This window comes from Lytechinus variegatus, chromosome 4 (assembly GCF_018143015.1).
Source record: "Lytechinus variegatus isolate NC3 chromosome 4, Lvar_3.0, whole genome shotgun sequence".
Lineage (NCBI taxonomy): Eukaryota > Metazoa > Echinodermata > Echinoidea > Temnopleuroida > Toxopneustidae > Lytechinus > Lytechinus variegatus.
Genome location: NC_054743.1, coordinates 41,757,911 through 41,785,857, shown reverse-complemented (window position 1 = coordinate 41,785,857; position 27,947 = coordinate 41,757,911). Strand labels below are relative to the sequence as shown.

The 27,947-nt window shown below is 38.3% G+C and overlaps 2 protein-coding genes across 2 annotated transcripts; both read right to left on the bottom strand.

The window, feature by feature from the left end:
- Positions 1 to 42: 42 nt before the first annotated feature.
- Positions 43 to 13,872, bottom strand: LOC121414076 (vacuolar protein sorting-associated protein 13A-like). Its single transcript, XM_041607130.1, has 13 exons — positions 13,728 to 13,872; positions 13,039 to 13,141; positions 10,372 to 10,494; positions 9,660 to 9,796; positions 9,030 to 9,225; positions 8,379 to 8,454; positions 8,041 to 8,126; positions 7,489 to 7,566; positions 6,600 to 6,836; positions 4,497 to 4,645; positions 3,236 to 3,359; positions 2,685 to 2,741; positions 43 to 2,334 (listed from the first exon to the last, which is right to left on the bottom strand). Exons 1-13 carry the CDS (start codon positions 13,754 to 13,756, stop codon positions 2,263 to 2,265), a joined length of 1,467 nt encoding a protein of 488 aa, XP_041463064.1. The 5' UTR covers positions 13,757 to 13,872; the 3' UTR covers positions 43 to 2,262.
- Positions 13,873 to 14,439: 567 nt separating this feature from the next.
- LOC121412996 (vacuolar protein sorting-associated protein 13A-like) lies at positions 14,440 to 27,697 on the bottom strand. Its single transcript, XM_041605758.1, has 12 exons — positions 27,615 to 27,697; positions 26,110 to 26,331; positions 25,181 to 25,264; positions 24,038 to 24,148; positions 20,657 to 20,809; positions 19,353 to 19,484; positions 18,818 to 18,951; positions 18,289 to 18,424; positions 17,110 to 17,221; positions 15,988 to 16,136; positions 15,238 to 15,480; positions 14,440 to 14,613 (listed from the first exon to the last, which is right to left on the bottom strand). Exons 1-12 carry the CDS (start codon positions 27,663 to 27,665, stop codon positions 14,440 to 14,442), a joined length of 1,701 nt encoding a protein of 566 aa, XP_041461692.1. The 5' UTR covers positions 27,666 to 27,697.
- Positions 27,698 to 27,947: the final 250 nt, after the last annotated feature.

The window sequence follows — 27,947 nt, the reverse complement described above, 5'->3', positions numbered from 1 at the left end:
GAGTACCGGAATCGGTAGACTCGCTTAGCCGGGGTAATATAGGAGCGCCTTGAGCACCTAGCAAGGTGGATACTTTACGTGCACTATACAAATCCTGTATTATTTATTATTCATTAAACTTGGCTACAAAGCTATCATAACAAAAGATTGTTTAAACTTTAATACTTTTTGTGTTTACTTGGATCCTTCCTTCTCATGGTATAACGGTGAAGAAAACCATCATCATTATCAATTTACAGATTTTTTAAAATGATTTAAATGCCAAATATAATATATAATGATAAATGTATCATCTGATTCTAGATACTGATGTCACATTTGGCTTTCCATAGTTAAACCACAACTTCAGACCATAGTGGAAGTTAAATTAGAGTTCAGAATGCGGGCTACAGTATCTGTCAAAAGAAAAAAAACTTGTCAGAGCTTACAAGCTTCATGAATGGTGCCCAAGGGACTGAAACACAGAGCTTAGCAAAAATCATAGATTTTTTTTTTACAATTGATTGCATTAACTACAATGTACAATTCATTATGGAAATCAAGCATACGATTGATCGCTATCCCTTGTGGACCCTGGCCTGCTCAACGTTTACATTCACAATCAGCATTTTAACATGGCATTTTAACATTCACCATCAGCATTTTAACATGGCAGTTACCAGGTACATTATATCTCTAAAATACAACAGCAAACCATACAAATACATATTCCTACAAACACAAACAAGATTTGCCATTTTCAAACTTTACCTTTGTAAGACAATGATGAGTTGCATTGTGAGTTTTGCCTCCCTTTACTTTCAGTTTACAATAAAAAAAGTTGAATACTTTGATTTGCAAGACTTAAATGCAGCTGCACTCATTTGGCAATACGTTTTTTTTAATGTTGAAGTATATTACAAAGAAAGCGGTCAGCCTTAATAAAGGGATCCATCTCCATAATAATACAAAAGATATTTCAATCAAAATGATGAGAGGTCACTGCAAAATATGGCTTGAGCAATGATCAAAGCCACAAGTTGGAACAATTGTTTTTCAATGAAAAGGTTGCTAAAACCAAGTGAATTCACCAGCTTGTCCAATACTTTAATTTGAGCAGTACAAAAAGGGATTGTTCTTCAATATAAGAAGCAGTATAAATGTACAGCTCTGTTGCTTTGAAACATAGAGGAAACTATGTCTTTCAAGAAATATATTCCTTGATATATGCAAGGCATAAATTCCTAACCATGAGGAGGATCACAATTTTTAACATTCCAGGATAAACAAATCTTTATCATTGAAAGAAACAATCATCCACTTCGCATCAATTATATTCCTCCATCTACTATTTTTGTCTTGGGATTTAAGTCAGAATAATCACATAGAAGGTAAGAGAAGTACACAACTTTGAAGCACATACATGTATAAACAAAACAAATGCCAAATCTACATAATCTCCTCATGAAAATGTATACGATATTTCAAATCACAAGTACATACATTCCTCAACTTCTTATCATATTTCATCTGCCACGTTCTTTGCATATTCTACATCTCGATCTGTATCTATTTTCCTGGCCTTTGTAACAATGAACATACAAACAAAAATCTAGGCCATTCCTCCTATCAACAAAAAGAGAACCATGTATGTTTATGATGGGATGACAAAGCTTCTTCTAACTTTCCATAGCAGTTGAAAGCTAATATTATTAAAGAAAGTAAACATTGCACCAAATTACAGTTAAGATGAAGCAATTTTTTTTTCTTTCTGAAACACCAAAAAAAAAAAGAAAAGAAAAGAAATATATCCCACAAAAAATATCAATCTCATCACAGACAATGCTTGGCCTGAGATAATCACTGCCACATGATATGACAGGTGGAGCATTACATCACCTCTGTTGGTCACAAAACTGGTTCTTCTTGTAAAACAACTGTTACTTGGTAAGTAACATGTGTAAAACTCCCCGTAAAAATTGATGCTAACTAGTTTATGATCATCTTTCATGATCGGATTCTGTGTGATGTCTCCACTTCTCCTTCTTTGTCTCCAGCATTCTCCAGCACCTCACCTGGAGACTAATTCCTCTCAGGGTGATGTACATGCACAACGCCTGGTACTTGGTAAGCAACCTTTATCAAACTCCCCCTAAAAACTGCTTAAGTTTTTATAAAACACCGCCTTTCAAAACCTCATGCTGTCTCCAGTTCCCCCTCTTCATCTCCAGCATTCTCCACCATCTGACCTGGAGACAGAGCTCCTTGGAGCCAGCAGGACCTTTAGATGGTCACAATCCGATTCTTCTCCTCCTGGAACTTGCGGAGGGCTTCTTCCAGCCTGACGAGCACCCACTGGAGAAAGATAAAAGAAGGAAAAACTTAATGAAGAATTTGATTTAAGACATGATCATGAAAGTTCTGTTTGTAATGATTATACTTTATGAAGTTATTTCACACTATAGGGTAGATATGAAACTATTGTTACTTTTGATCTATTTCTTTATTTATGAGTTCATGTATCATAACCGTTATCATCAACATGTAACATCACACCAACACAATATTTCCCACCAAAAAGAATTCTCTTCTTCATTACAATGTATATGATTTTTCAGAGAGTTGCATTTTATTGCAACTATTCCTGCAACATGCCTCAGATATCTTCATATCGTCATGGGAATCAATATGTTACTTAAACGTACCTGACAAAGTTCTGCATTTTGACAAACAATCTCTCTCTTCTTCTGCTTCCCTTCATGCTGAAAATCAGAGAAAAAATATTTACTAAAGTAAATACATGTAGGAATAATACATGATTTAATACATTATTAAGCGTTACTGGTTCCATTGCATAAAATGTAAATCCCAGGGACCCATCTTACAAAGAGTTACGATTGATCCGATCGATCAAAGATGGCATAGTTGTTGATTGTGATTCTTGAATTCTAACCTCGATTACAAGTACCATGTTGCTACTTTGGTAGAATATGCCAAATATTATGTTACAGTGAAAACAAACGAATGCATGTCCGCTGGTAAACTCAATATGCATGCACTTTGCTTTTCTAGAAACCTAGTAACAAGGTAAATGTATGTCTATTAGTTGATATGATCTCTAGCAATCTTCTGACAACCTATTGCAAGCTTTTATGTTGCCAGGAAAAACCTTTGTTTAAAATCTAAATACAAAATTTGGAAAACGCTAACAGGCATTTTTAATAATCACAGTTACAAAAGAATGTTGGTGACTTACCACAGCAGTAAAGATGATTTTATTGCCATCTTTCTTTGGTAAGGTGAGAATGGTCTTGAACCTATCACCTTGCTCCAGGTCCCAACCTCCAGACCAACGGCATTTCTCTAGGACCAAGACCCGCCTAGATAATAAACCATAGTAATACAAAGTGTTCAGTAATAATGATATGTACTAATTACAATGCAACTTGAAGAATATACAGATCCACAAGGAGGAGTGCTCAATGTGCTGTTTGATTACCCTGGCTCTAGCCTGGCTGGCCGTCCCATGGTGCATAAGCCTTTCAAGGAATGAATGAATATTCCTGCAAGTTTACCCATATACTTCATTTGGGAAAAGTACCATATATGTTGATTGATATCTTGCCAAAGGAATGTAGTAGCATGACTGAGGTTTGGAATCCATGACACTACCCCCCCCCCCATTGAAAGGTGAGAGTGCAGTGAAAATGCTATCAGAGACAAGGGCTGGGGAAAAACTGTTACTTTTATGTTTCATATGGAGGTTGCTTCACATAGGGGTATACATGTATGTAGCTAAATGTAATGTGTAAATGTGTGAATACTTGACGCCTTTTTTAATGTGTCCATTTCCTTAAAACGTGCACATTGGATGTACACAATAATTGAAAAAGAAAATTATAATGCTTATAACTGACACGTTGTTTGGAAAGTGCACATACTACATACCTTTTGATCGACCCCAACTTCCCACTTTTTGTTACACAGATGCAGAGCACGTCCTTTCAAAAAATCACTGTTAAAAAGATTCTTAGTGTATGTATTGAAAATAAAATTTCAATTGATATTTCCTACACTATTAGCCTTTAAGAAGGGCTTCTGAGCTCAAGGTAGGCAGTTTGTGGAGGGGATAGCCAGAGAAGCAATGAAGAGGTGGGGAGTACGAGGGCTGGTTAGATTATGCAGCACTGAATCATGCAGACGGGAGGGAATTGGATGGGTGATGACCGAGTGAATGTGAACTGAATACAGCAACCCCTATTCGACAGGAACCAAACCAGATAAGGTACCCTGTCAAGAGCTTGTGCTCCGTCTTTTACCAGGCATCCCACCTTGAAAGGCACCATGCGTCTTTTCTGAATGGCTCCCCAGCATTCCCCATTGTTTTGTCTAGGATAAAGCGTGAGCATTGGGAATGAAAGGCCGCATTTGGGATTCCTGCACGAAATACACGGCTCTAAACTTTGGACTAGGTACCCGAGTCTGGACCACTGACTGATAGACTGACCGACTCTAACCTTGTCGTGATGAGTACCACATCCGGAGTACTGTCCGATGACACAGTGGCATGTGCATAGTAGATATCAGTGTTGTAGATTTCCTTGCGTCTGATATTGTGTAAGATGCTGTTACCGACAGCCCTGTATGGGGAGTATGGAGTCAGGCCCTGAAGAGAGGAAACAGTTTGAAAAAAAGGGAGAGTCGACTTTGAATAGTGATGGAAGTAATAAAGAATTTCCTATTGAGCGATTCCATAAAATATTCAACCCCGTTGTACTTCCAACAAGTTTTTCTCTTCTTTGAATTGATCAAACAAACTACTCTAGCTATGATGGCATAAGAGCTTTTGCCATTTTCAAACTTTCAAATGAACAAGGAAACACACAAATTATTTCAGCAAAGTCCCACATACAAGGAGGATTGGACATCCCTACTTTATTGAATTGCCCTGAGGTAAATTTAATAAACTGGTTTATTACTGATTCAATTTTACTACGTAACTACTAGATAGAATAAAAAATTTAAGGTTCACTCAAACAAGAAATGTACATACTGTTCAAAATCTGTTAAAACTCTGGGTAGTAGGAAAAAGTTTGTCTTAAAGAAATGTTTGCTGTCAGTTCACTTTCCAACATCACGTTTAAACACTAGGAAAACATAGAGGTACTCTTTCAGATAATTTGATTTCCAAAAATGTTCATTTTAAAGTCAGAATTAACATTTAATGTTATAAAAACAAAAAAAAAATGCCTTGGGACTTAATTGGAACTATGAGCCACATTGTAGGTGTTCACATGAAGAATCTACAGAGACCAGAATGCTGGTGTAGTAGCATGCGTTTGTAATCCAAGCTATGTGGGGAAGTTACAAATTGATGCAGAGGTTTTGGCCCTGGTCGTGTCTTTTGGATGGTGACGTTAAAAGATGGTCCTAGACATAAATAATTATATCTGACCGATACATGTCTGTAACAAGTGGAATGCCTCTGGCCGTCTCACCTGCATCACGCGGTTCAATATAGCAGCAGTGCTGACTTTGAATACTACTCTAACTCGCACAAGATGTTCAGTGATACATGGTTACTCTTATGTCCACTTTTTATGAACTAGACCAATAAACTTACAGAGATATGATGGTTATTCAACAAAAAACCCCAACATGGCCAAAGTTCATTGACCTTACATGACCTTTGACCTTGATCATGTGACCTGAAACTCGAACAGGATGTTCAGTGATACTTGATTACTCTTATGTACAAGTTTCATGAATCAGATCCATAAACTTTCAAAGTACACCCAATTCGGCCAAAGTTCATTGACCTTTGACCTTGGTCATGTGACCTGAAATGCGCACAGGATGTTCAGTGATACTTGATTACTCTAATGTCCAAGTTAAATGAACTAGACCAATAAACTTTCAAAGTTATGATGGTAATTCAACAGATACCCCCGATTCGGCCAAAGTTCATTGACCCTAAATGACCTTTGACCTTAATCATGAGACCTGAAACTTGCATAAAATTTTCAGTGATGCTTGATTACTATTATGTCCAAGTTTCATGAATCAGATCCATAAACTTTCAAAGTTATGATGGGAATTCAACAGATATCCCCAATTCGGCCAAAGTTCATTGACCGTAAATGACCTTTGAACTTTATCATGTGACGTGAAACTCATGCAGGATGTTCAGTGATACTTGATTAACCTTATGTCCAAGTTTCATGAACTAGGTCCATATATTTTCTAAGTTATGATGACATTTCAAAAACTTAACCTCAGGTTAAGATTTCGATGTTGATTCCTCCAATATGGTCTAAGTTCATTGACCCTAAATGACCTTTGACCTTGGTCATGTGACATGAAACTTTAATAGGATGTTCAGTAATACTTGATTAACCTTATGGCCAAGTTTTATTAACTAGGTCCATATACTTTCTAAGTTATGACGTCATTTCAAAAACTTAACCTCAGGTTAAGATTTGATGTTGACGCCGCCGCCGTCGGAAAAGCGGCGCCTACAGTCTCACTTTGCTTCGCAGGTGAGACAAAAACTGAATCACACACTCACACCAGGCAGACAGGATAGAAAGAAGTAAAAAGATTTCAACATCAAATCTTACCTGTTTTGGATTGATGAACCTGGGTATCCTGAGCCGACCTACGACCTGCTCTCCAGCCTCTGCTGCCCTCTCTACACCTTCCAGGACCAGGGTGATGGCATCAATAGTTCCTCCGAGGGGCTTTACGATGAGACCCATCAAGCCTTTACCGATTCCCTTGAAGAATCCCTTGATACCCTCCTCATGGGCACCGTGGATAGGGGACGTCACAACCCCTGATAGACCCAAGACTATCCCCTGGATTTAAGAACAATCAACAAAATGGAATTGATTGAAGAATCCCTTCAAAGGCCCCATGGATGGGGATGTTACAACCCCTGATAGACACAAGAAACACAATAAACAAAATGGAATGAATTGTAGAACTCCTTCATGTGCAACATGGATGGGGATGTTACAACCCCTGATAGACCCAAGACTCTCCCATAGGATTTAAGAACAATTAACAAAATGGAATTGATTGAAAGATCCATTGATATTCTCTTCATGGGCCCCATGGCTGGAGGAGGTGCCCACCCCTGACAGACACATAACTATCCCACTAAGGATTTGAACATAACCAACAAAATGGAATTGACTGAAGAATCTCTTCAAAGGCCCCATAGATGGGGGACGTTACCACCCCTGATAGACCCAAGACTTTCCCCTCGGACTGAAAAAAATCAACAAAATGGAATGAATTGTAGAACCCCTTGATGTGCCCCATGGTTGCTAGATGTTACAACCCCTGATCTAGACCAAAAGACTATCCCATAGGATTTAAACAGAATTGATTGTCTCTTAGAAAGTTTTGTAAATTCTCTGATTTCTTAAACATAGGACTGCATAACTAGCAGCTTGAATATTTACTTTTCAGGGGAAATGGAAGTGAACAGATAAAAGATCATACCATGACAAAACCCTGGCCAGCATTGAGAAGCTGGAATGGAAAGCTGTCTGGGTGTCTCCTCATACGTCTCTCTCGATTCTAAACAGAAACAAACAAACTGTTTAATAACAATAAAAGGGTCTGTATAAATTTCACAGCCACATTACTTTTAACCAACTACATGTACTAGTAGCTTCTGGGCTCTATTTCACAAAGACTTACAATTATGGTAACTTTGCCACTTTCTTGGTAATTACCACTGAAACCTTAACTTTGATTGGTTGTTGATCCATGTTGCCATGGTAATTTCCACAAATTACTTTATAAAAATGGAAACTGCAGCAATTTGCAAATTGTGTAAACAGTAGATTGCAAGTATCTACCTTGAAAAATGATACTGTTTATGGAATTTTAAATTTCTCTCATATGATCTTCAGGGCATTAAATATCAAAATTTTCATAAGGTACATGCAAAAATATTAATTTTTTTTAGACTTCATTGAAATCCAATAACATCTATGTAGTTCTATTTGATTTCCCAATCAAGAGAAAAGATGTGTCTTTGATACTGACCCTCTGGAAATCCTCATCAAAGGAGAGAACAGAGAGGGCCTTGCCCAAGGTTCCTGACACACCACCAAATGCTTCTGCTACTCCACCTATTAGAGATATAAAAACAAATTATTAGGATGTTATACATGTAATAGAACTTACAAAATGGTCCAAAAGATTGTGGTGTAAATAAATTTTGAATTCACTACCTTATTTCAGAATCGTTAAATTACAAGTCTAAAAAAACTTGTTAAACATTCTGAGGGGAAGAAGTATAGGATGGGAAAAGATACATCTCGACAAGAAATGGGGAGGAAGAAAAGATATGAATAACCTTTTGAAGATGATAGTGTGTTTACCTATTGTGTGTCCAAGTAGACTCTGTACACCCTTGGCAAGACCCTCTGCAAACTCCCCTGGGCCCTGGATCAATCCCTAATGAGAAAAACAAGAACAAAAAAATGTGACCTAACTAATGTTCTTCATAAATCAATCTTCGAATTTCTGCAATACCGTTATTTTCATCAGAATGACCATCATGATCCATCACCATCATCATAATCATCGTCATCATCATCACAATCACAATCATCATCACTATCATTGTAATCATCATCATTAATTGTCATTATCATCATCATCATCATAATCATCATCATCATCAACATCATTATCGTCATCATCACCATCACAATCATCACTATCATTGTTATCATCATAAATTGTCATTATCATCATCATCATCATCATCATCATCATCACAGTCACCATCACAATCATTATCATTGTAATCATCATCATATTCATCGACATCATCATCATCATCTTCATCACCATCATTTATCATCATCATCATCATCACCACCATCACTATCACCGTTACTATCATAATCATCATCCAAACTCTCTCCTTTATTCCATATTTCTTGTGCACCTTGGAATAGAATTTCTAGGTAGACAACACTACAATGCCTATTATTAATTATCATCACCATCACCACCATCCTTACCAGATACGGTTCATAGAAGAGATCACTGATGCCCTCCTTGACGTCTCTATACAGCCCATAGGGATTCCCTAGTACATCCAAGCCTAGGATGAACACATAGGCTTGTTTGATTCCCTGTGAGATGTAATGAGCCTGAACCTCTGACGTCAGCTGCGCTGTCGTCAAGAGGGCATTCCTCCTCTCAAAGTAACCCAACCTGAAAGAAAAATTACAAAAGAATGTTGAGAATGAGGTATTGTGGCTCAGTAGATGAGTGTTCGGACTTTGAACCACAAGGTCCAGGGTTCAAATCCCACTGCAGCACTCGCGTCCTTTGGCAATTTGTCATTGCAACTTTCCACCCAGGTGTAGTAAATGGTTACCTGGTAGGAAGGAATTCCTTGAATGCTCGAGCATCCAATCAAGATAGCCGTGCTAAAGCCGGTGCAGTAGTATGCAGCCTTAGATACAATTGTATTGAGCAATATATAAATGTTGCATATCATTATTATTATTATTAGAGAACTACTAATCCAAATGGCAAAATTATGACAAGACTTGTAAGAAATTGGGAGAGGGATTGCTGCAAACTTTGCACTGTATAATTATGAACATCTCAAAATAGTCACATGATCTTTCTTGATCACTTACTTGAGTTCTACTTCAGTGACCTCTGTAAGGGTGGATCCGATGCTCTCCAGTAGGACACGCCCAAGATCTCGTTGAAAGGATGAAGGCTTCTCATTGGTTATGTGTGGCTCCCCGCTCAGTGAGAGACTCACAATGAACTGAGGGGTAAAAAAGATGTGGTTTAGACTATGGCTGATTTGAAGTCATGTGTTAAGTTTTGATGGGGGGGGGGGGTGACACAAAGCATGGCGATTGAATGTACAGTTGATTTGTATGATTGATGGCACAATGTAATAATCATAAAAATCAGTCCTATGATACAGGATTCAGAAGAGTGTGAATCAAGATGCTTCACCTGGCTCCATCCAACACTCAATGTGACAAAAGTGATGCGAATCATATTACTGAAACTCATCCCCATCATGGAAATCATCCAATCATTAATCAATTGCATACTGGAACCGAGTGGTTCCCGCACAAAAACATTTGAGAATAGCCAAATTAAGGGCTGACATAAAACGTTATGTGTATTATCTTTGCACAAACTAGTGGTACATGTGTCGATAACATAATTCAGATGGTGAGCTCTTCACGAAGCGACATATCCATGATTTTCACTCGGTTGACAAAAAAAATCTCCCAGCCAATTAAATGCAAAGTTTCAGTCGCAATTGTGAGCAAAATTAACAAACAATCCGATAAAAATGCTTCTTAAATTGATAACTGTTTATACCTTGAGTGGAGATAGATGGAAGAATTCAAAGAAGATAGGGTTAGCAGTACTGCTTGATATGGTCTTAGATGTCTCCTTAAGGGAGCTCTGGATGTAGTTCAGATCGGCACGTAATGATAGCACCTACAGAAAAAAAATACACACTTATTTAATCTTACACTTCTGCCTTTTTTTCCTTTTAAAATAAATTTATTTATGAAGTTTTATTTACTTTTTTCTTTTTTATTCATTCTTTCTTCCTTTGTTTAATATTTGATTCTTTGATCATACAATATACAAGAAATGCTTCCAATGACTTTCAAACAATACACATAACATACAAGAGAAAGAAAATAGAATAAATCTTGACAATAGAAAACAATGTACATGAACACAAGCAAATAATCATCTGAAAATATTTGTATTCTCCTCAAGATTTATTACGAACACAACTGTCCGCCATACTTCCTTCATTTATTTCAATATCATAATACATTTATACTCAATTATATTCTCTTCAGTATTGCCTCTATGTCCCATATTCTGAAGTCGGGTTTCATTTAAACTCGGGTTTAAAGTGATGTTTAAGTATGGACAGCCAATTGTTACACAATCACTAACAGTAGAGATATCATACTTCAGCTCCTTGAGCTCTCAAATCATTCATAATTGTGTAGGAAGTGTAGATGATTGTCTTCACCATCGATCAATCAGGAAAGAACACAGTAAACATAAGAAACATACAGCTTAATAAAAAATTTGATACTTATGGCTTCCCATACTTAAACCACAACTTTAAACCCGACTTCAGAATACAGGCCATTTGCATGAACAAAAATGAACTTTTGAGCAATTTTTTTTTACAAATCGTAAATGTGTAAAAGCAACTTCTAAAATTTCAAAGTATCATCGCAGAAATGACACATTGGCTCTGCAAAGATTTTGTCAAACATACAGTCGTCCTCAAAATTATTCATACCCTTGTTGATATTTGTGATTTTTCATGTTTGTGATGAAATGAATGCATTTTATCAAGTTTCTCTATGATTTATGTGTGACCTACTAGTGAAAGAATAACAACAATGCACAATTCAAGAAATTTCTCTTTTCAGGGGTATTTTATTCATAGATATTCAAACAATGTCATGTTCAAAATTATTCATACCCTAGGTTTTCTGAGTCCAATGTCTTTCATTAATAGTCAATAGCATAGCCTTTGTTCTTTACGACTGCTTCTAGACGATTCCTGTAAGTGTCCACAAGCTTCCTGCACGTCTCCTGCGGGATGTTGGCTCATTCTTCCTTGGCGTAGGCCTCAAGCTGGGTCAGGTTGGTCGGGTTCCTAGCCATCACTCTGACTTTCAGGTCTCGCCACAAGTTCTCCATCGGATTCAGGTCAGGACTCTGACTCGGCCATTCTAGGACGTTGACATCATGGTCCTTGAACCATTTCTTCACCAGCTTGGCGGTATGCTTTGGGTCATTGTCTTGTTGGTACTTCCAGTTGGGGCCAAGCTGGACTTTTTCGGCAGATTCCTTCAAGTTCTCATCAAGGATCTGGATGTAATCCTCCTTTTTCATGATTCCTTTGACTCTAACGAGGTTCCCTGTGCCACTGGAAGAGAAACATCCCCATAGCATTATGTGCCCACCACCATGCTTGACGGTTGGCACAGTGTTCTTTGGATTGTATGCTTCCCCTTTCTTCCTCCAGACGTATTCAACATCCATATGGCCAAATAACTCCAACTTTGTCTCATCAGACCACGGGATGGTTGACTAAAAGCTTGGATTTTGCTTCAGATGACCTCTAGCAAAGGCCAGTCGAGCCTTCAGGTGTTTTTTCCTGAGCAACGGTGTCTTCCGATGCCTGCGTCCATGGAGACCTCCTTTGTGCAAGACTTGCTCGATGGTGGACCGGGACACCTTCGTCCCTGACCGGTCAAGCGTTTCAAGTAGGGCCTCGGTTGTGGTCCGGGGGTTGTTGTTGACCTCTCTGCAGATTTTCCTGGCAAGTTTAGGGGACACCTTGCACTTCCTGCCACGCCCACTAAGGTTCTTCACAGTGTTGTACCTCTTGTGCTTCTTGATTACGCTCTGGACTGTTGCCACAGGGACGTCATACTGCTTTGAAATGGCCTTGTAACCTTTTCCCTCAATGTGGGCATTCACAAGACGTTGCCGTAGGTCCTCACTGAGCTCGTTCTTCTTGGCCATGATTATCAGAGACTGAGAATAACCAGAATGCTTTCCTCTATTTATACCCTTTTAGAAAGATGCTATTTTCCATCATTGTTTAATTGCTTGTTTAACAAAGAGGGTATTTAATTCATTGGAACATCTTGAAATACCTATAGAACAAAGAATATCACATTCCCAGACAGTGAAAATAATGCACATTGTCATTAAAGGACATTTTTGTTGAGGTATTGGCAAGGGTATGAATAATTCTGAACAAGTGCAAAAAATAACTTTCGACCCTATCTATTATTATGCTAATGAAGACTTGCCAGCTCATATGTCAAATCATGCTTAGCAACAAGCAGACAAAAGATACAAAGAAAGTTACATCATAATAGCTTTTACAAGTAAAGAATCTACCAAAGAATGTTTTTCCACAAGGGGTATGAATAATTTTGAGGACAACTGTATATAATTTATAAAAAAAATATTGGATACATCACACACCTCGTCTTGTTCCTCTTGTAAGTGTGAGAAGACATCTAATACAGACAGGATGAAACCATTGTCAACCTTCAAGCTAGCCTCCTGAACCAGTACTTTGAAATACCTTAAAATAGAAATTCAATAAGTAGTGATTCATTGTATAAAATAGCTTTAGATTAAACAATGGGGTGATAGCTATTCTGATGCACAAAAATTTGTCAGACTTGATGCAGATCTCTACATGCTGGGTTTGAAGGAACCTTTGAATGGTTAGCCCCCCCCCCCCAAAAAAAAAGGTGATGCACTATACATGTATCCTTTACAATCCCTCTATAACTGGGTAGAATACAACATATTTGATCAGAAATGTAAATGTACTTACATGTACTGTATAGGATCAAATGGTGTTTATTGACTGCAGTGATTCAGTTAACTTTATTTGACCCTTGGAATTCCAGTGGGTGCTCAATCTATATGTATATTATGTTATGTTCATGATGTGTTGTTACAAATTGTACCAGTTTGATATACACATTGTACAGTACATGTACATTTCATTGCCAACAAATAAAAATGAAATAAATAAATAAAAACTCTACATATATCAAGAAGAGGAGGTATTACTTTCAATAAAATGTCCTTCTTTCCTCTGCTCAGACAATTCCAAAGGAACAGACAAGACTGGTAAGGTATCAGTTCTCATGACTTACTTAATAGTATCTGCACCATACTCTGGCATCTGTCTCCTGAGAATTGACACTTCAACAAATGGACGGGGACCAGTCTTCTTTAGGACATCCTTAGGAAGGGCATTCACATGTAATACATTGGGGAAGTAGGCATCAAACAACTGGTTGTCAATCTAAAATTAAAGAGGTATTAGAAAATATACATGCCTTTGTAAGATATTTTTTAATCTTATCTGTTAATGTCAATTTCGAAGCATAATGATTAGTTTAATGGAAATACATGTACATGTATATATCAACATCAAAGACACTTAAATACTGTCATTACAATCATCATCATCATCATTGCTATCTTCATCTTCTTCATCAACATTATCCACAATCACCATCACCAGCACCACCACGATCCCGTCACCATCATAATCACTATCTCCACCATCATCATCACCACCACCACTAACACCACCATCACCACCAACAACACCATCATCATCAACACCACCACCACCTCCACCATCACCACCAACACCACCATCACCACCACCAACACCACCACCACCACCACCATCACCACCACCAACACCACAATCACCAACACCATCATCACCACCACCAACACCATCATCACCACCACCAACACCATCATCACCACCACCATCACCACTAACACCACCACCACCATCACCACTACCAACACCATCATCACCACCACCACCACCCCCATCACCGCTACTTATAACACCATCAACACCATCAACACCAAAACACCAACCTGAATCTTCTGTATCTTTAAATGCAGTCCTTGATGATGATCCGATTTCCTGAAATGTAGCCACAATCCTGGGTTATGGATTCTCCTCAATGATCCTTGAACAGGCTTTGCAATAGTTTGTGCTCTCAGATCCGCCTTTAGGGACATGAAATAAGTAGAAAAACATGTGTCATAAAAACAACTACACCAAAAAAGTAAATTCAGAAATATAACATCTTCCTTATAATTTAAAACAGTGTCTCATGGGATATATTTGAATCATATTGTAGCACTGAATATCATTTAATTATGAATATATCCATGCATCATCATCATGACCAACGCCAAAACGGACCACCATCAATACCACCACCGCACCACTATCATCATCATCATCATCATCATCATCATCACCATCATCACCATCACCATCCTCATCATCACCACCACCATCATCATCATCATCAATATCACCATCACCATCCTCATCATCACCACCATCATCATCATCATCATCATCATCATCATCATCATCACCATCACCATCCTCATCATCACCACCATCATCATCACCACCACTACCATCACTATCATCAATGCCATTATCCTAATTATTCTAATCACCACCATCATCATCAACATCCCCACCTCAATTCTAACCAACATTTCATTAGGTTAAAAAAAGGTTAAATATTATCATAGCCATCATTAACTCTCATACAGCATTTACTCAGTATAAGCAATGAAAAGAAACCAAGAATGCCTCTATCCAGATCTTACCTGTATCGTCCCCTCGTCATCAACGATGACCTCTTGTCCATGCTTCCAGGCATTCTCTAAAACCCCTGTCAGCTCCATCCCCAGTGCCTTCCACCTGTTAGCCTTAGACTCCACCTCCCAGCGGGCCGGGGAGCTGAACAGGCTCAGGTAGGCTACTTCCTCATAGGCAGCATTGACCAGTGACACGCCAATGCCTTGGAGAGAGGCTAGGAATTCCAGGGTTGCAGGCTCTGATACTTGGGCCTGTGGAGAGGAGATGAAACAAAAATAGTTTGACTTAAAACAAAATAGGATAAAGGATAGGAAAAAGGGATAATTTCTTTACTTGGGTTAATCATGTTCGATGATTTCAATTCTAAAGGCAAAGTTAATAATCCCCCAGTGCACTTCTACATGCTTTCATTATGTTTTTGTGCCATACTAATCTCTACCAATAAATGCAGTAGAACAATATCACTATCAGTTTCATCACATCATCGCCAGGTGCACAATCGTTGTCATCACCACCATCTCATCATCATAACCATAATCATTGTCATCATCATTATCCCCGCCATCGTTACCATCATCACTACTATCGTTACCATCATCACTACCATCATCATCACCATCGCCACTATTGTCGTCATCACCATCACCACTATCATAATAATGTCTATTACCATCATCAACATCATCACCATCATCAACATCATCACCATCATCATCATCATCATCATCAACATCATCACCATCATCATCATCAATTACCTGAGCTGCTGCCCTGGCTATTCTTGAGCTCTGTGTATAGACCAGTACTCTCTGCAGTCCATCCATGTAAGACACCCAGTAGATGGTTGTTCTCTGTTTCTTGTTCATCAAAGGATGCTCCAGGAGACCATCGGGCTCTGTTACTTCTTCTGAATATAAAACAAATAATCAATTAATAAAAATTAAGTCTTTTCTTAGCACAGCACCATGTCTATTGAGAGGGTTGTTGGCTCAGTCAGTAACGCATCTGCCTGTCGAACCAAAGATCGTGGGTTCTAGTCTACCCCGGGTGGATGACTGAAGCCAGTGCGCTGTGTGTAAATGTCTCTCCTATGCTTCATAGATGCAGGCTATGTTACAAAGGAAAACCCTCCATCATTCGGATAGGACGTTAAACGGAGGCCCCGTGTAGAGGAGAGTCACCACCTTTGCATGTTAAGAACCCACTGCACTATTCATATACATGTAAGTGTAGGGGAAACCCCGGTGTAGTGGTCCACCTGCACTCCCCCCCAATCAGTTATATCAGAAGGAGAGACCTGTGAGTCATAGTGATTCAGTTTGCTTTTTACCTCCCAGGCAAAGTTGACGTCAAACAAATAATAATAATAAAGATGTGACACTTGCGGTGCTTCTCAATATCTAGCTTGGCTGGTATCACTAAACCAGACAATTTGGCACCTTAGCGATTCAACAATCTAATTTTAACCAAGTTCTAATTACTTAATCTGGGTATATTGCTGCTAGGGAGTTTTTATATCCTCCCAAATGTTCAGGAGAGTGACGAAATACACACTATAAATGTCACGATGCTCAATCCGATGGCAAAGTCTTACCTTATGATTTACATGACACATCCCTTTCTCTCTGAAAATACTTCAAATTTGAAGAATACATTAAATCTTCTTATCTGTAACACTTACATGTATCGTATGAAGAATTAATGTCAAATCAAACTCAGATTAAATACTCATTGTCAATTCATTTAATTAAGAAAAATTGAGCAACAGCACAAGCTAAAAGAAAAGGATCAATTTCCAAACAATTTACCATTTACTACATATCTACAATGGCACTTAATGAAAGGGATTTGATCTCATAAGACTGTGTTTTGAACCTTACCATCATCAGTGCTATAAACACTTGCATCATCGCCTTCGACATAGAGACCATCGCCAGGTAGAGTGCTTCGATTAACACTCTCTGAACTTACTGTCACCTTGCCCCAACCATCCTGTGGAAAAAAAAGCAGAATGGATAGATTTATTTATAAGGGGAAATATAAGACAATGATGTAGAAAGGGTTAATGCCTGACTGTAAGAGCAAAATTCCATGACACACGTGTGTAATACAAAATACTACAATAGCCAAACCATTAATGTGTGTTTGCATTGTTCTTGAGAGGTTGTTGCCAATATGTATATAAGTGAATGAGACATAAAAACAGATGAAACTACAATACTTGGAAGAGCCGTGGTGTAGTGGTTCTGACTCTCGCCTTGTAAACAGAGGGTCGTGTGTTCGAATCCCACCGCGGTCTAGCGTCCTTTGGCAAGGCGTTAATCCACACTTTGCCACTCTCGACCCAGGTGCTAAATGGGTACCCGGTAGGATGCGAAAGATATTGTATGTTTGATTTTGCCAGCGCCATAATGTGGCTGCGATGAATGCAAGGAATGCTCCCCAGGGAGTGGAAATTGTGCACTTTTCGTGCTTGATTGAAATGAATCCAATGACCGGGGTAATAATATGCTGTAACGCGCTTTGGGCCATTCTGGGAAAAGCGCTTTATAAAAATTGGCTATTATTATTATTATTATTAAAATACTTTTGAAAGCAAAATATAATGATATATTTGTATTGGTTTTCAGTAACTGTGATTATTACCTTGACAACAAGGCAAATTAAAACTCTTCTTATTCACATTATCAAATTGTCACATATTGATGAAACAAGATTTGACAAAAGATGAATTTAAGATACTGAAGAACTCATTTTCTATTGCTGAATCCCGAATAAAACCATTCTGACTTAATTTATCCTAGAGTAGTTCTTATTGTTATTCTAGGGTTCGAATCCTAGCCATGGCGTGTTTTCCTTCAGCAAGAAGTTAATCCACACTGTGCTGCACTCGACCCAGGTGTGGTAAATGGGTACCGGCAGGAAGTAATTCCTCAAAAAGCTGTGCGCACCAGAATCGATAGACTAGCTTAGCCGGGGTAATATAGGAGCGCCTTGAGAACTAGCAAGGTAAATATGTGCGCTATACGAATCCTATGTTTTGTTTTATTTATTGTTACCTGGTCGATGAGGCATTCAAAGCTCTTCTTGTTCCTATTGTACAGGTTCCACATGAGTATTCTTTCTGCAGTAGGGTCATCCCACGTATACAGCAGACTACGGTGTGGACGAACTAAGTGACGCCCTCCGTTGTTTCTGCAAAAAAGAGAGGAAAATTCCTCTATATTCTCTCTCTTCCATTCCACTTACACATCAAAATTTTGTTGAACATTTTATGTTTCTTATGTTTACTGTGTTCTTTCCCCCTGCTTCAATAGCGAAGAAAACTACAATTTTGGTTATTATTCCCAGACACTTCTGAAATAACTGCACAAGCACCAAATGTGCTGACAAATCAAGCCTCTTCTATTTGTCACAATTGGCTATCCATAGTCGAAACACAACTTTAGAACAAAGTTTAAATCAAACTAGCGTTCAAAAGACAGACCCTTCAAACACACTCTATTCTTTATCTCTAATATGACAATCTACATGTAAGCTATATCAGCCCCCCCACAAAAACTTTCTCAATAGAATGAGATTACTTACTTTTGATTTATCCTAAGGTTGACGTCATCACACAGGTTATCTAACCGGACTGGTGAATGTCCTGAGGTATATGGTAGGAATGTAATAGTAGTAGGTTCTTGTACACCTCCTTCGACTTGAACTGTTACACCAGTCTGAAAAGAGAAATGATAAAAGACTGGTGAATGTCCTGAGGTATATGCTAGGAATGTAATAGTAGTATGTTCTTGAACGCCTCCTTCGACTTGAACTGTTACATCAGTCTGAAAAGAGAAATGATATAAGATGGGTGAATGTCCTATGGTATACAGTGTATGGTAGGAATGTAAATTATAGTAGTAAGTTCTTGAACACCTTTGACTTGAACTGTTACACCAGTCTGAAAAGAGAAATGCTACGAGGTAACTCATGGTTGCAACTCACACGCTCTCAGCAACTAACATCAAATGTTTCTCAAAAGGTTACTGGCAACAAATTGTACATCTTGTTGTATTAAAATCATATTTTTTTGCATCTCACCTGTATGGGAACACATCAAAACTAACATGTGACTCACCCCTCTTTCCATCCTAAGGACTGTGGTGCAGGGTGTGTCTATCAGGAAAGGTCGTGAACTCAGGTTGTCCGGGGTCGTTGACCTCCGCAGGATGAGCTTCATGGACTCAGAGCCGGGCCAGAATGGAAGCACCTAATATCACAACAAAATGGAACTTATGTAAACCTATCGCAAAAGTTTTTGACCTAGGCTTGTAATCCTAATAATCCACTGCCACCTCATGCCATTTCCTTGCCCACACCCCTCTAAAAAAAAACCTTTCAAAATCCCTGATCCTCTTGATCTCCCCTTCCCTTACCCATCTCAATTCCCTAATCCTCACCCCTTCCTCTCTCCCTATCCTTCTGCTCCTCCTCCGAAACCTATAAATGTAACACTTGTCTTCAATGTAAAGGTTCAGTGTTGACTCAAATGTGCATTGACCCCATCCTGCGCCTTGGAATGCTCCTGGTCAGACTTGACACAACCAACACAATTTTCCCAACCACCCATCCTCCAAACCCACTCCTTCGCGTTTCCATCCCTCAACCCCTTCATATATGATCCATGACACTATTCATAAGTCTGTGGGATCAGTGTTGACCCACACCCCAGCTTTGACCCCATCATCTGAGTAGGCAGACTTGGTACATGTATGTCTTTTTTATAGACATAATCACTACCATTTACCTATAATTCAGACATTCTTTCCCTATTCCAATACCAAACCTTTTTAACTCCCTTCTACCCCATCAGCCATTCATACTTCTTGTGGACCCGCAAGTGTGTAGGAAAGACTTATTGTGGAAGACCATCCTTTCAGAACTACATGTACTCCCTCCTTTTGCCATCCCTTCCAACCCATTTCACCCATTTCAGTCAATGACCCATTTCATACCTCTGTGGGTTTAATATTGACCCAGAACCTGACTTTGGCCCCGCAAGTGCGTAGGAAGCTTCCTGGTCAGACTTATCGTAGAAGTCCATCCTTTTGCTCTTCCTTCCAACCCCTTTTAATCATTGACCCAGCTCATACATGTACCTCTGTGGCTCTAATATTGACCCAGAACCCAACTTTGACCCCACAAGTGCGTAGGAATATTCCTGGTCAGACTTATTGTAGAAGTCCATCCTTTTGCCCTTCCTTCCAACCCCTTTCATTCATTGACCCAGCTCATACATGTACCTCTGTGGGTTTAATATTGACCCAGAACCCAGCTTTGACCCTGTCCTCTGTGTAGGAAAGCTCCTGGTCAGAGTTATTGTAGAAGTTCATACTTTTGCCCTTCCTTTGAACCCCTTTCACTCAATGACCCAGTTCATACCTCTGTGGGTTTAATGTTGACCCAGACCCCGGCTTTGACCCCATCCTCTGCGTAGGAAAGCTCCTGGTCAGACTTGTTGTGTACAAGGAAGTACGGTGTGAGGGTGACTAGCTTGGTGAACGGAAGGTGTGACATACGGATGTCCAGCCAGAACTACAATAAAGTATAATAATACATAAGACTTGCATAGCACACTTTCCATCTTAACTAGATGCTCAAGGCGGTACAGGAAAAAATAATAAACGCATTGTTTAAAGTTACTCAGCATATTTTATAAGCAAACAAATTATTACAGGCCTGTTCCAGAACAAGTGAATACCACACAAAATGTGATTTGTGCTCTGTAAAAACTAACTATTGTTATTATTATGTTGACTGGCTATCAAGCCATGGTCATTACTGCGGCCTTCATGAAACAAGCCTAGATTGGTGAACAAGAAGACCAAACTGTATCTTTTCACAAGAATACTGGTTTTCCTCCCATTATTACAGAAAACAATTGGGAATCAAATGCATGGAAAGCTGCAATGAAAGACACCAAGGGCAATTCCTGCTAAATGACAAGACAAAGCTTCCTTTTATGTTTCTGAAAATTATTTTAAAACCAAATAACATATTGCATTCTCTTAAGATGAGAATCTTCCTTTCAATCAATACATCTATCAACTTGTCCTAAGTAAAAAGTCATGATATTGATTTTTATGCAACAAGACTCATTTTTTTAATTTATGTGTTAACTTCTCTTTCTGAAGGCTGCAATATAAGAATTTTCTTTCTACTTTACTAAAATTTTTCATGAATGGGGTATGATTAATTTATTGATTTTATACCCCTGCATAAAATAATTTTTTAATAGAATGCTAGAAGAACTGCCATCAAAATCCAACACATAAAGACCACTGCACAGCACCGAAAGATTATCAGTACAACAATTACAACAATAACAACAATTTCACACAAATAAATACCTGGTTGTCCCACCCCATGGCCAAACTCTAAAGGCGACATCAGGTAACCTCTCTTTACTTCATCCTGCTACTACTCAAGCCATCGCTACTCAAGCCATATTCAGCTCATCTGGTTTACAGTCCTTTTCAGGACTTCACTCACTTTCAAGAAAGAATACTCCTAATTTCTTCTTTTCATCCTTTCTCATCTTTCCATTTCAATTTTCAACCTGTATTTCCTTTCTTCATATTGCACATGGTGAACCATAAACCTTCTCCACGTTCCCCAACAGCCACTCCAGTGCGAAAAGTCCTGAGCCCGGTCCAAAGGCCCCTTCGGAAATCTTCATCCATAAGCTTCTTTCCAATCTTCACCAACAAAAACTGTTACAAGTATTCGTTCATTCCAAGAACCATCCCAGACTGGAACTCCCTCACACCCCCAACCATCGAAATCAAGAACATAGAAACCTTCAAGCGAAACGTACTTCAAATCTATACAAAGCAAAGCAAAGACTAAACAAGTGGAATGCCTCTGGCCGTCTCACCTGCACCACGCGGTTCAATATAGCAGCAGTGCTGACTTTGAATACTACTCTAACTCGCACAAGATGTTCAGTGATACATGGTTACTCTTATGTCCACTTTTTATGAACTAGACCAATAAACTTACAGAGATATGATGGTTATTCAACAAAAAAACCCAACATGGCCAAAGTTCATTGACCTTACATGACCTGTGACCTTGATCATGTGACCTGAAACTCGCACAGGATGTTCAGTGATACTTGATTACTCTTATGTACAAGTTTCATGAATCAGATCCATAAACTTTCAAAGTTATGATGGTAATTCAACAGATACACCCAGTTCGGCCAAAGTTCATTGACCTTTGACCTTGGTCATGTGACCTGAAATGCGCACAGGATGTTCAGAGATACTTGATTACTATAATATCCAAGTTAAATGAACTAGACCAATAAACTTTCAAAGTTATGATGGTAATTCAACAGATACCCCCAATTCGGCCAAAGTTCATTGACCCTAAATGACCTTTGACCTTAATCATGAGACCTGAAACTTGCACAAAATGTTCAGTGATGCTTGATTACTATTATGTCCAAGTTTCATGAGTCAGATCCATAAACTTTCAAAGTTATGATGGGAATTCAACAGATATCCGCAATTCGACCAAAGTTCATTGACCCTAAATGACCTTTGACCTTGGTCATGTGACGTGAAACTCGTGCAGGATGTTCAGTGATACTTGATTAACCTTATGTCCAAGTTTCATGAACTAGGTCCATATATTTTCTAAGTTATGATGACATTTCAAAAACTTAACCTCAGGTTAAGATTTCGATGTTGATCCCTCCAACATGGTCTAAGTTCATTGACCCTAAATGACCTTTGACCTTGGTCATGTGACATCAAACTCTAATAGGATGTTCAGTAATACTTGATTAACCTTATGGCCAAGTTTTATTAACTAGGTCCATATACTTTCTAAGTTATGACATCATTTCAAAAACTTAACCTCAGGTTAAGATTTGATGTTGACGCCGCCGCCGCCGCCGGCGGAAAAGCGGCGCCTATAGTCTCACTCTGCTGAGACAAAAGCATCTTCTCTCTCCGCGCCATTAACATCTGCGCACTTCCTGCCCGGTTGGCTCCCATTGTGGGGCGTTGGGCAGTATACCCAAAGAAGAAGAATATTGTTTTGTCTATGAGGTGAGAGAATTGGTCAATGAAGGGCTGCTTAAAGGATTCCTGCACAAGAGACACAACTCTATTGCGGAATTCACTTTCCCATCCTATAGTAAGTGCAGGGAATACACTTCCAAAAATCACCTTTGATGTCACTTCATTAGAGGCCTTCTACCCAAGAAGAACATTTTATTTCAACATTAAATATTTCAAATGACCTCAACAAGCTTACACTGCAAAGGAGCAACTTCATTCCTTAGCAATACATGTACATCCTTATTATGGATCCTGCCAAGTATCGTCATGGATGTAAAATAAAGCAGTATGTATATTCATGAAATACAGGTTGCTGTATTGTATCATCATTTACATGTATTTGCATATGGTGTAGGACATTGTGTGGCCAAAACACATTTAAAACTTCTCAAGAAAAATGTTCCTCGAAGATCTATTGGTAAATGAATAGTCATTTTACTGAAGAATTTGTTGTTTTTTTTAATCACAAAATGACCATCATAGTTTTTCTCAATTATTTTTCAAAATTAATTATTATAACACTCAGTGCATATGCACCACACACAATATGCACAATCTATTTAGGATTTGTGACATACATCACCTTGACATTCTTAATATTGAGGCTACATGTAATTATTCAACGAGTCTAATTATTCAGACATGTAGATGAAATAAGTTTGATATCCAAGCTTATTGGTTTGTTATTTACCTGATAAGTTCTTTCATGATCTTCATCCTTACAGGTCACGACCCCTGAACTCCCTACCGTATCCAATGAGAAGGAGGCCGACCAGATGGAATCAAACACCCTTAGCTTGGCCTGAAACAGAAAAAAAGAAAAAAAATGTGATCATCACAATCACCAGTGCTATTCTTGGATAAAACATCCTACATGTAAGTCCAAATTTATTAGTCTTTCATAGGGCAGTTCCTCTTTGGCCGCAATCCATTTTGCAAATTTATGTATCCTTTCTTGCATTGTGTTGTAATATATCAACTGCATTATTGTCTGAACTTTTTGACTACTGTAATACTGTCATGTATTTTTTGTAATGCTAAGTTAAATAAAAGTTTGAAATTTGCACGTTCCTATGAAACAATAACAAGCGAGTGGAGGATAAGGATGCATGCTGGTAATTTCTTAATTCAAGGGCAATTCAACATATCTACAGTGCTTACGTACATGTACATCATTCATTATTGATGCCTTGGGTGTTACATGTCTATTAATCAAAGGGGAAAGAGTTAACTCAAATCCCCTGGATATGTAAAGATAGTTTTATTTCCCTTTCCAATAATTTTGATTTTTCATGTAGTACCTTTACCTCTGTCATCTACAAAAAACTTATATGAGATTACTGAGTTGCCCTGCTAGAAACACAAGCAATTGATTCTTGAAAGATTAAAAATGAGCCATATCCTTTATATTGGATAAGCAGACCCTGAAAATTAACCAGTAATTTGAGAAAAAAATGCATGAAAATTGAGTAATTAACCATTTTACATTGTTTTGTTGGTCTCAAAACCCATATCCCAGGTGAGGTAAATGGGTACCGGTAGGAAGTAATTCCTTAAAAAGCTGTGTGCGCTATGAACGCCTAGCTTAGCCGGGGTAATATAGGAGCGCCTTGAGCACCTAACAAGGTGGATACGTGCGCAATATAAATACCCTATATTATTATTATCATATCATTCAAGCACATATAGCTTTAAAAATAATTATTAGACCATATCGTGTAGGAGCTTAGTAGGAAAGTAGTCAGTTATTCATTTACCAAACTGTACTTTGCTTGGACTTGTGCCAAACATACAGAATAAAATTCATTTTTATCAAAGGGATTTGAAAGCTCACCTTTTTCCTCTTAGAGTTTGAGAATGTAAAGAGGACTGGATCACTTAAGGAGTGTGTGCTGAAGATCTTTCTTGATCGAGAGGCCTGTATAGAGAAAACATGAAAAAGCAAAGAAATTTTTACAAGTATAATGTAGGTAGGAACGTACAATTGCTCGAGACAAAAAAAACTGATTCATACATTCAACATTCTATTGCATACGAATCACTACAAACAATTTCATATCACAATACCAGGTAACATTACTTAACCATTATTTTGTAACAATACATGTACATGTATATTGTAGTATTAAATGCTCAGCGAAACGGGTGAAGATATTCCTTGTGGAAAAATCCACAGGTTTATCTCATTTTCATAGTTTGTATTATAATCCTTCAGAGAAGAGATATATCCAGTCCCAATGTTTATTTTTTACATATTCAAATAAGTATGATTTTAAGATATCATGCTCTAAAGTATGGGAATTTACCAAGTTTAGCAACTGAATTATTAAGGGAGCAACATCAGAATATTTGGAGAATGCATTGGAATAATCAGCTCTCCTTTTCCTACACTTTCCTTGTTTTATACCCCAGGACCCAAATACAAGTAGAACCCCCCATGGTCAACTATACATGTACGTATGCTACTGATGTTTCAATCATCATCATCACCACCATCATCCTCATCATAACTGTCATCATCATCATCATCATCACAATCATCATCATCATCATCACCATCATCATCATCATCATCATCACCATCATCATCATCATCACTATCATCATCACCATCACCATCATCATCACCATCATCATCATCATCACCATCATCATCATCATCATCATCATCATCACCATCATCATCATCACCGTCATTATCATCATCATCATCACTATCATCATCATCATTATCATGCATTGTAACACAGTTGTAGGACTCACCCTTATTTCAACAGGTAGCTCTGACTTGTTCACAAACCAGTACGGCGAATAGAGCAATATATCCCATGATCCTCCCTCGCTGGAGCTATGGGCCCACAGCGTCAGGTACTTGCGCTGGTCTGAGTGCACCTGTTTGGTTGCCATGGTGATGGATTCCGTTGTTTTCATCTCCCTGGAAACCGGGAGATGCCCCTCCCAGTTTGCAGAGAGATACTGTTTGACCTGCCAGGAAGCAACAATAAGAAATTATTTACATCATCAGATTGTGATTGCAGTTTTTTCTCATTTCAAATGTTACCCTAGAGAGCATTACAGTGCACATTTACTTGTCACTTCTGTTTGGTACCCACAAACTGCGAGACCTGGGCCCTGTTGTAGAAAGAGTTACGATTGATCCGATCAATTGTAACTATGGAAATCCATCAGTGTCATAATTTTTTCTACAAAAAATTTGCACAATGTCCTTTTTATGCAAAGAGAAGCGCAGTGAATTTTCAAGAAAACAATGAATGCATGAATATACATCACAGCTAGAAAATATTTTGAACAAACATGCATAATAGATGTTGACGTTGCTGGCCGTTCATAGGTGCGATTGATCGGATCAATCGTTACTCTTTGTACAACAGGGCCCGGGTGGGTGTTTCATAAAGCTGTTCGTAAAGTTACACAAGACTGGAACATGATCTTGAGGTGCTAAGTGAGCTACATAGGGATAGTGTGGCACAAGAAAGGTCACCAGTCGTATGTAATGCCTTGCGTACCTTTACGAACAGCTTTATGAAACACCCACCAGGGTCCCCTAACACAAAGGTTACAATAAATCGTACGCTTGATTTCCATGATTGATTGTACACTGTAGTCAATGGAATCGATTGTAGAAAAATGTTCACCCTGGGGGTGTTAAACAAAGAGTTAAGTGTGAGCTTGAGTCATGCTTAAGTGCACATGACATCTAGCATGCAATCATTCTGAATAATATGCGTTATCAAACTTCTTCTTAGCATGATTTGACCAATGCGGAGCTGCCTTTTATATGGCACGCAACAGGGAATTTAAGCGTGACTCTAAGTCACACTTAAATTATTGTGAAACAACACCCCCCCTGTTTGTTTGGATTTTTTTTTTTTTGGGGGGGGAGAAGTGATTGATTGTTATTGTTCTGTTGTTGAAATCATTCTATATTGGGGTAAAGAATCCTAGGGATACAAAATCTTTAATACACAAGGATGATCAACTTCAATGCTTTAAACCAAATTCAAAGTGTTTCTCTTTTTTCCCCAAATAATTATTTTCATTTTTCACAATCCACGATACAATGCCCTGTAAGACCATTCAACCCCCATCATTCCAAATGAAAACAAGACAGACATGCATCCTGAAAACATAATGACCCCTGCAATCACATACGGAGGGCGGAGACATGAAACAATCACAATCAAAGAATTTTTTTAAACCTAAATAAAAGATTTAATCCTTCAGTGTGTTTTAGTTTGCATCTTTACCTGTATTTTCATGCTTTGTGGCTCAGTCAGATCTGTAGAATATATCGCCATCTTGTCGCCTCTCAACAGGAACTTCAGACCTGTCTCCTGGAATTAAAAAAAAAAAATGATATATTTATAGAGTGCAACCTATATTCATGTACAAATGTACTTTATTCCACTCTTATCAAAAGAACAACTAATAATGCTAATGTGTATAAGATGAACAAAAATTCATTTAATTCAAATCAGAATCGAACTAGGTTTTTAACAGTGATTTCAAAGGACAAGTGATGAAATCTTCATTATTTCATGAGGAAGTCTATTCAAAAGTTTGAATTACATCATTATCAT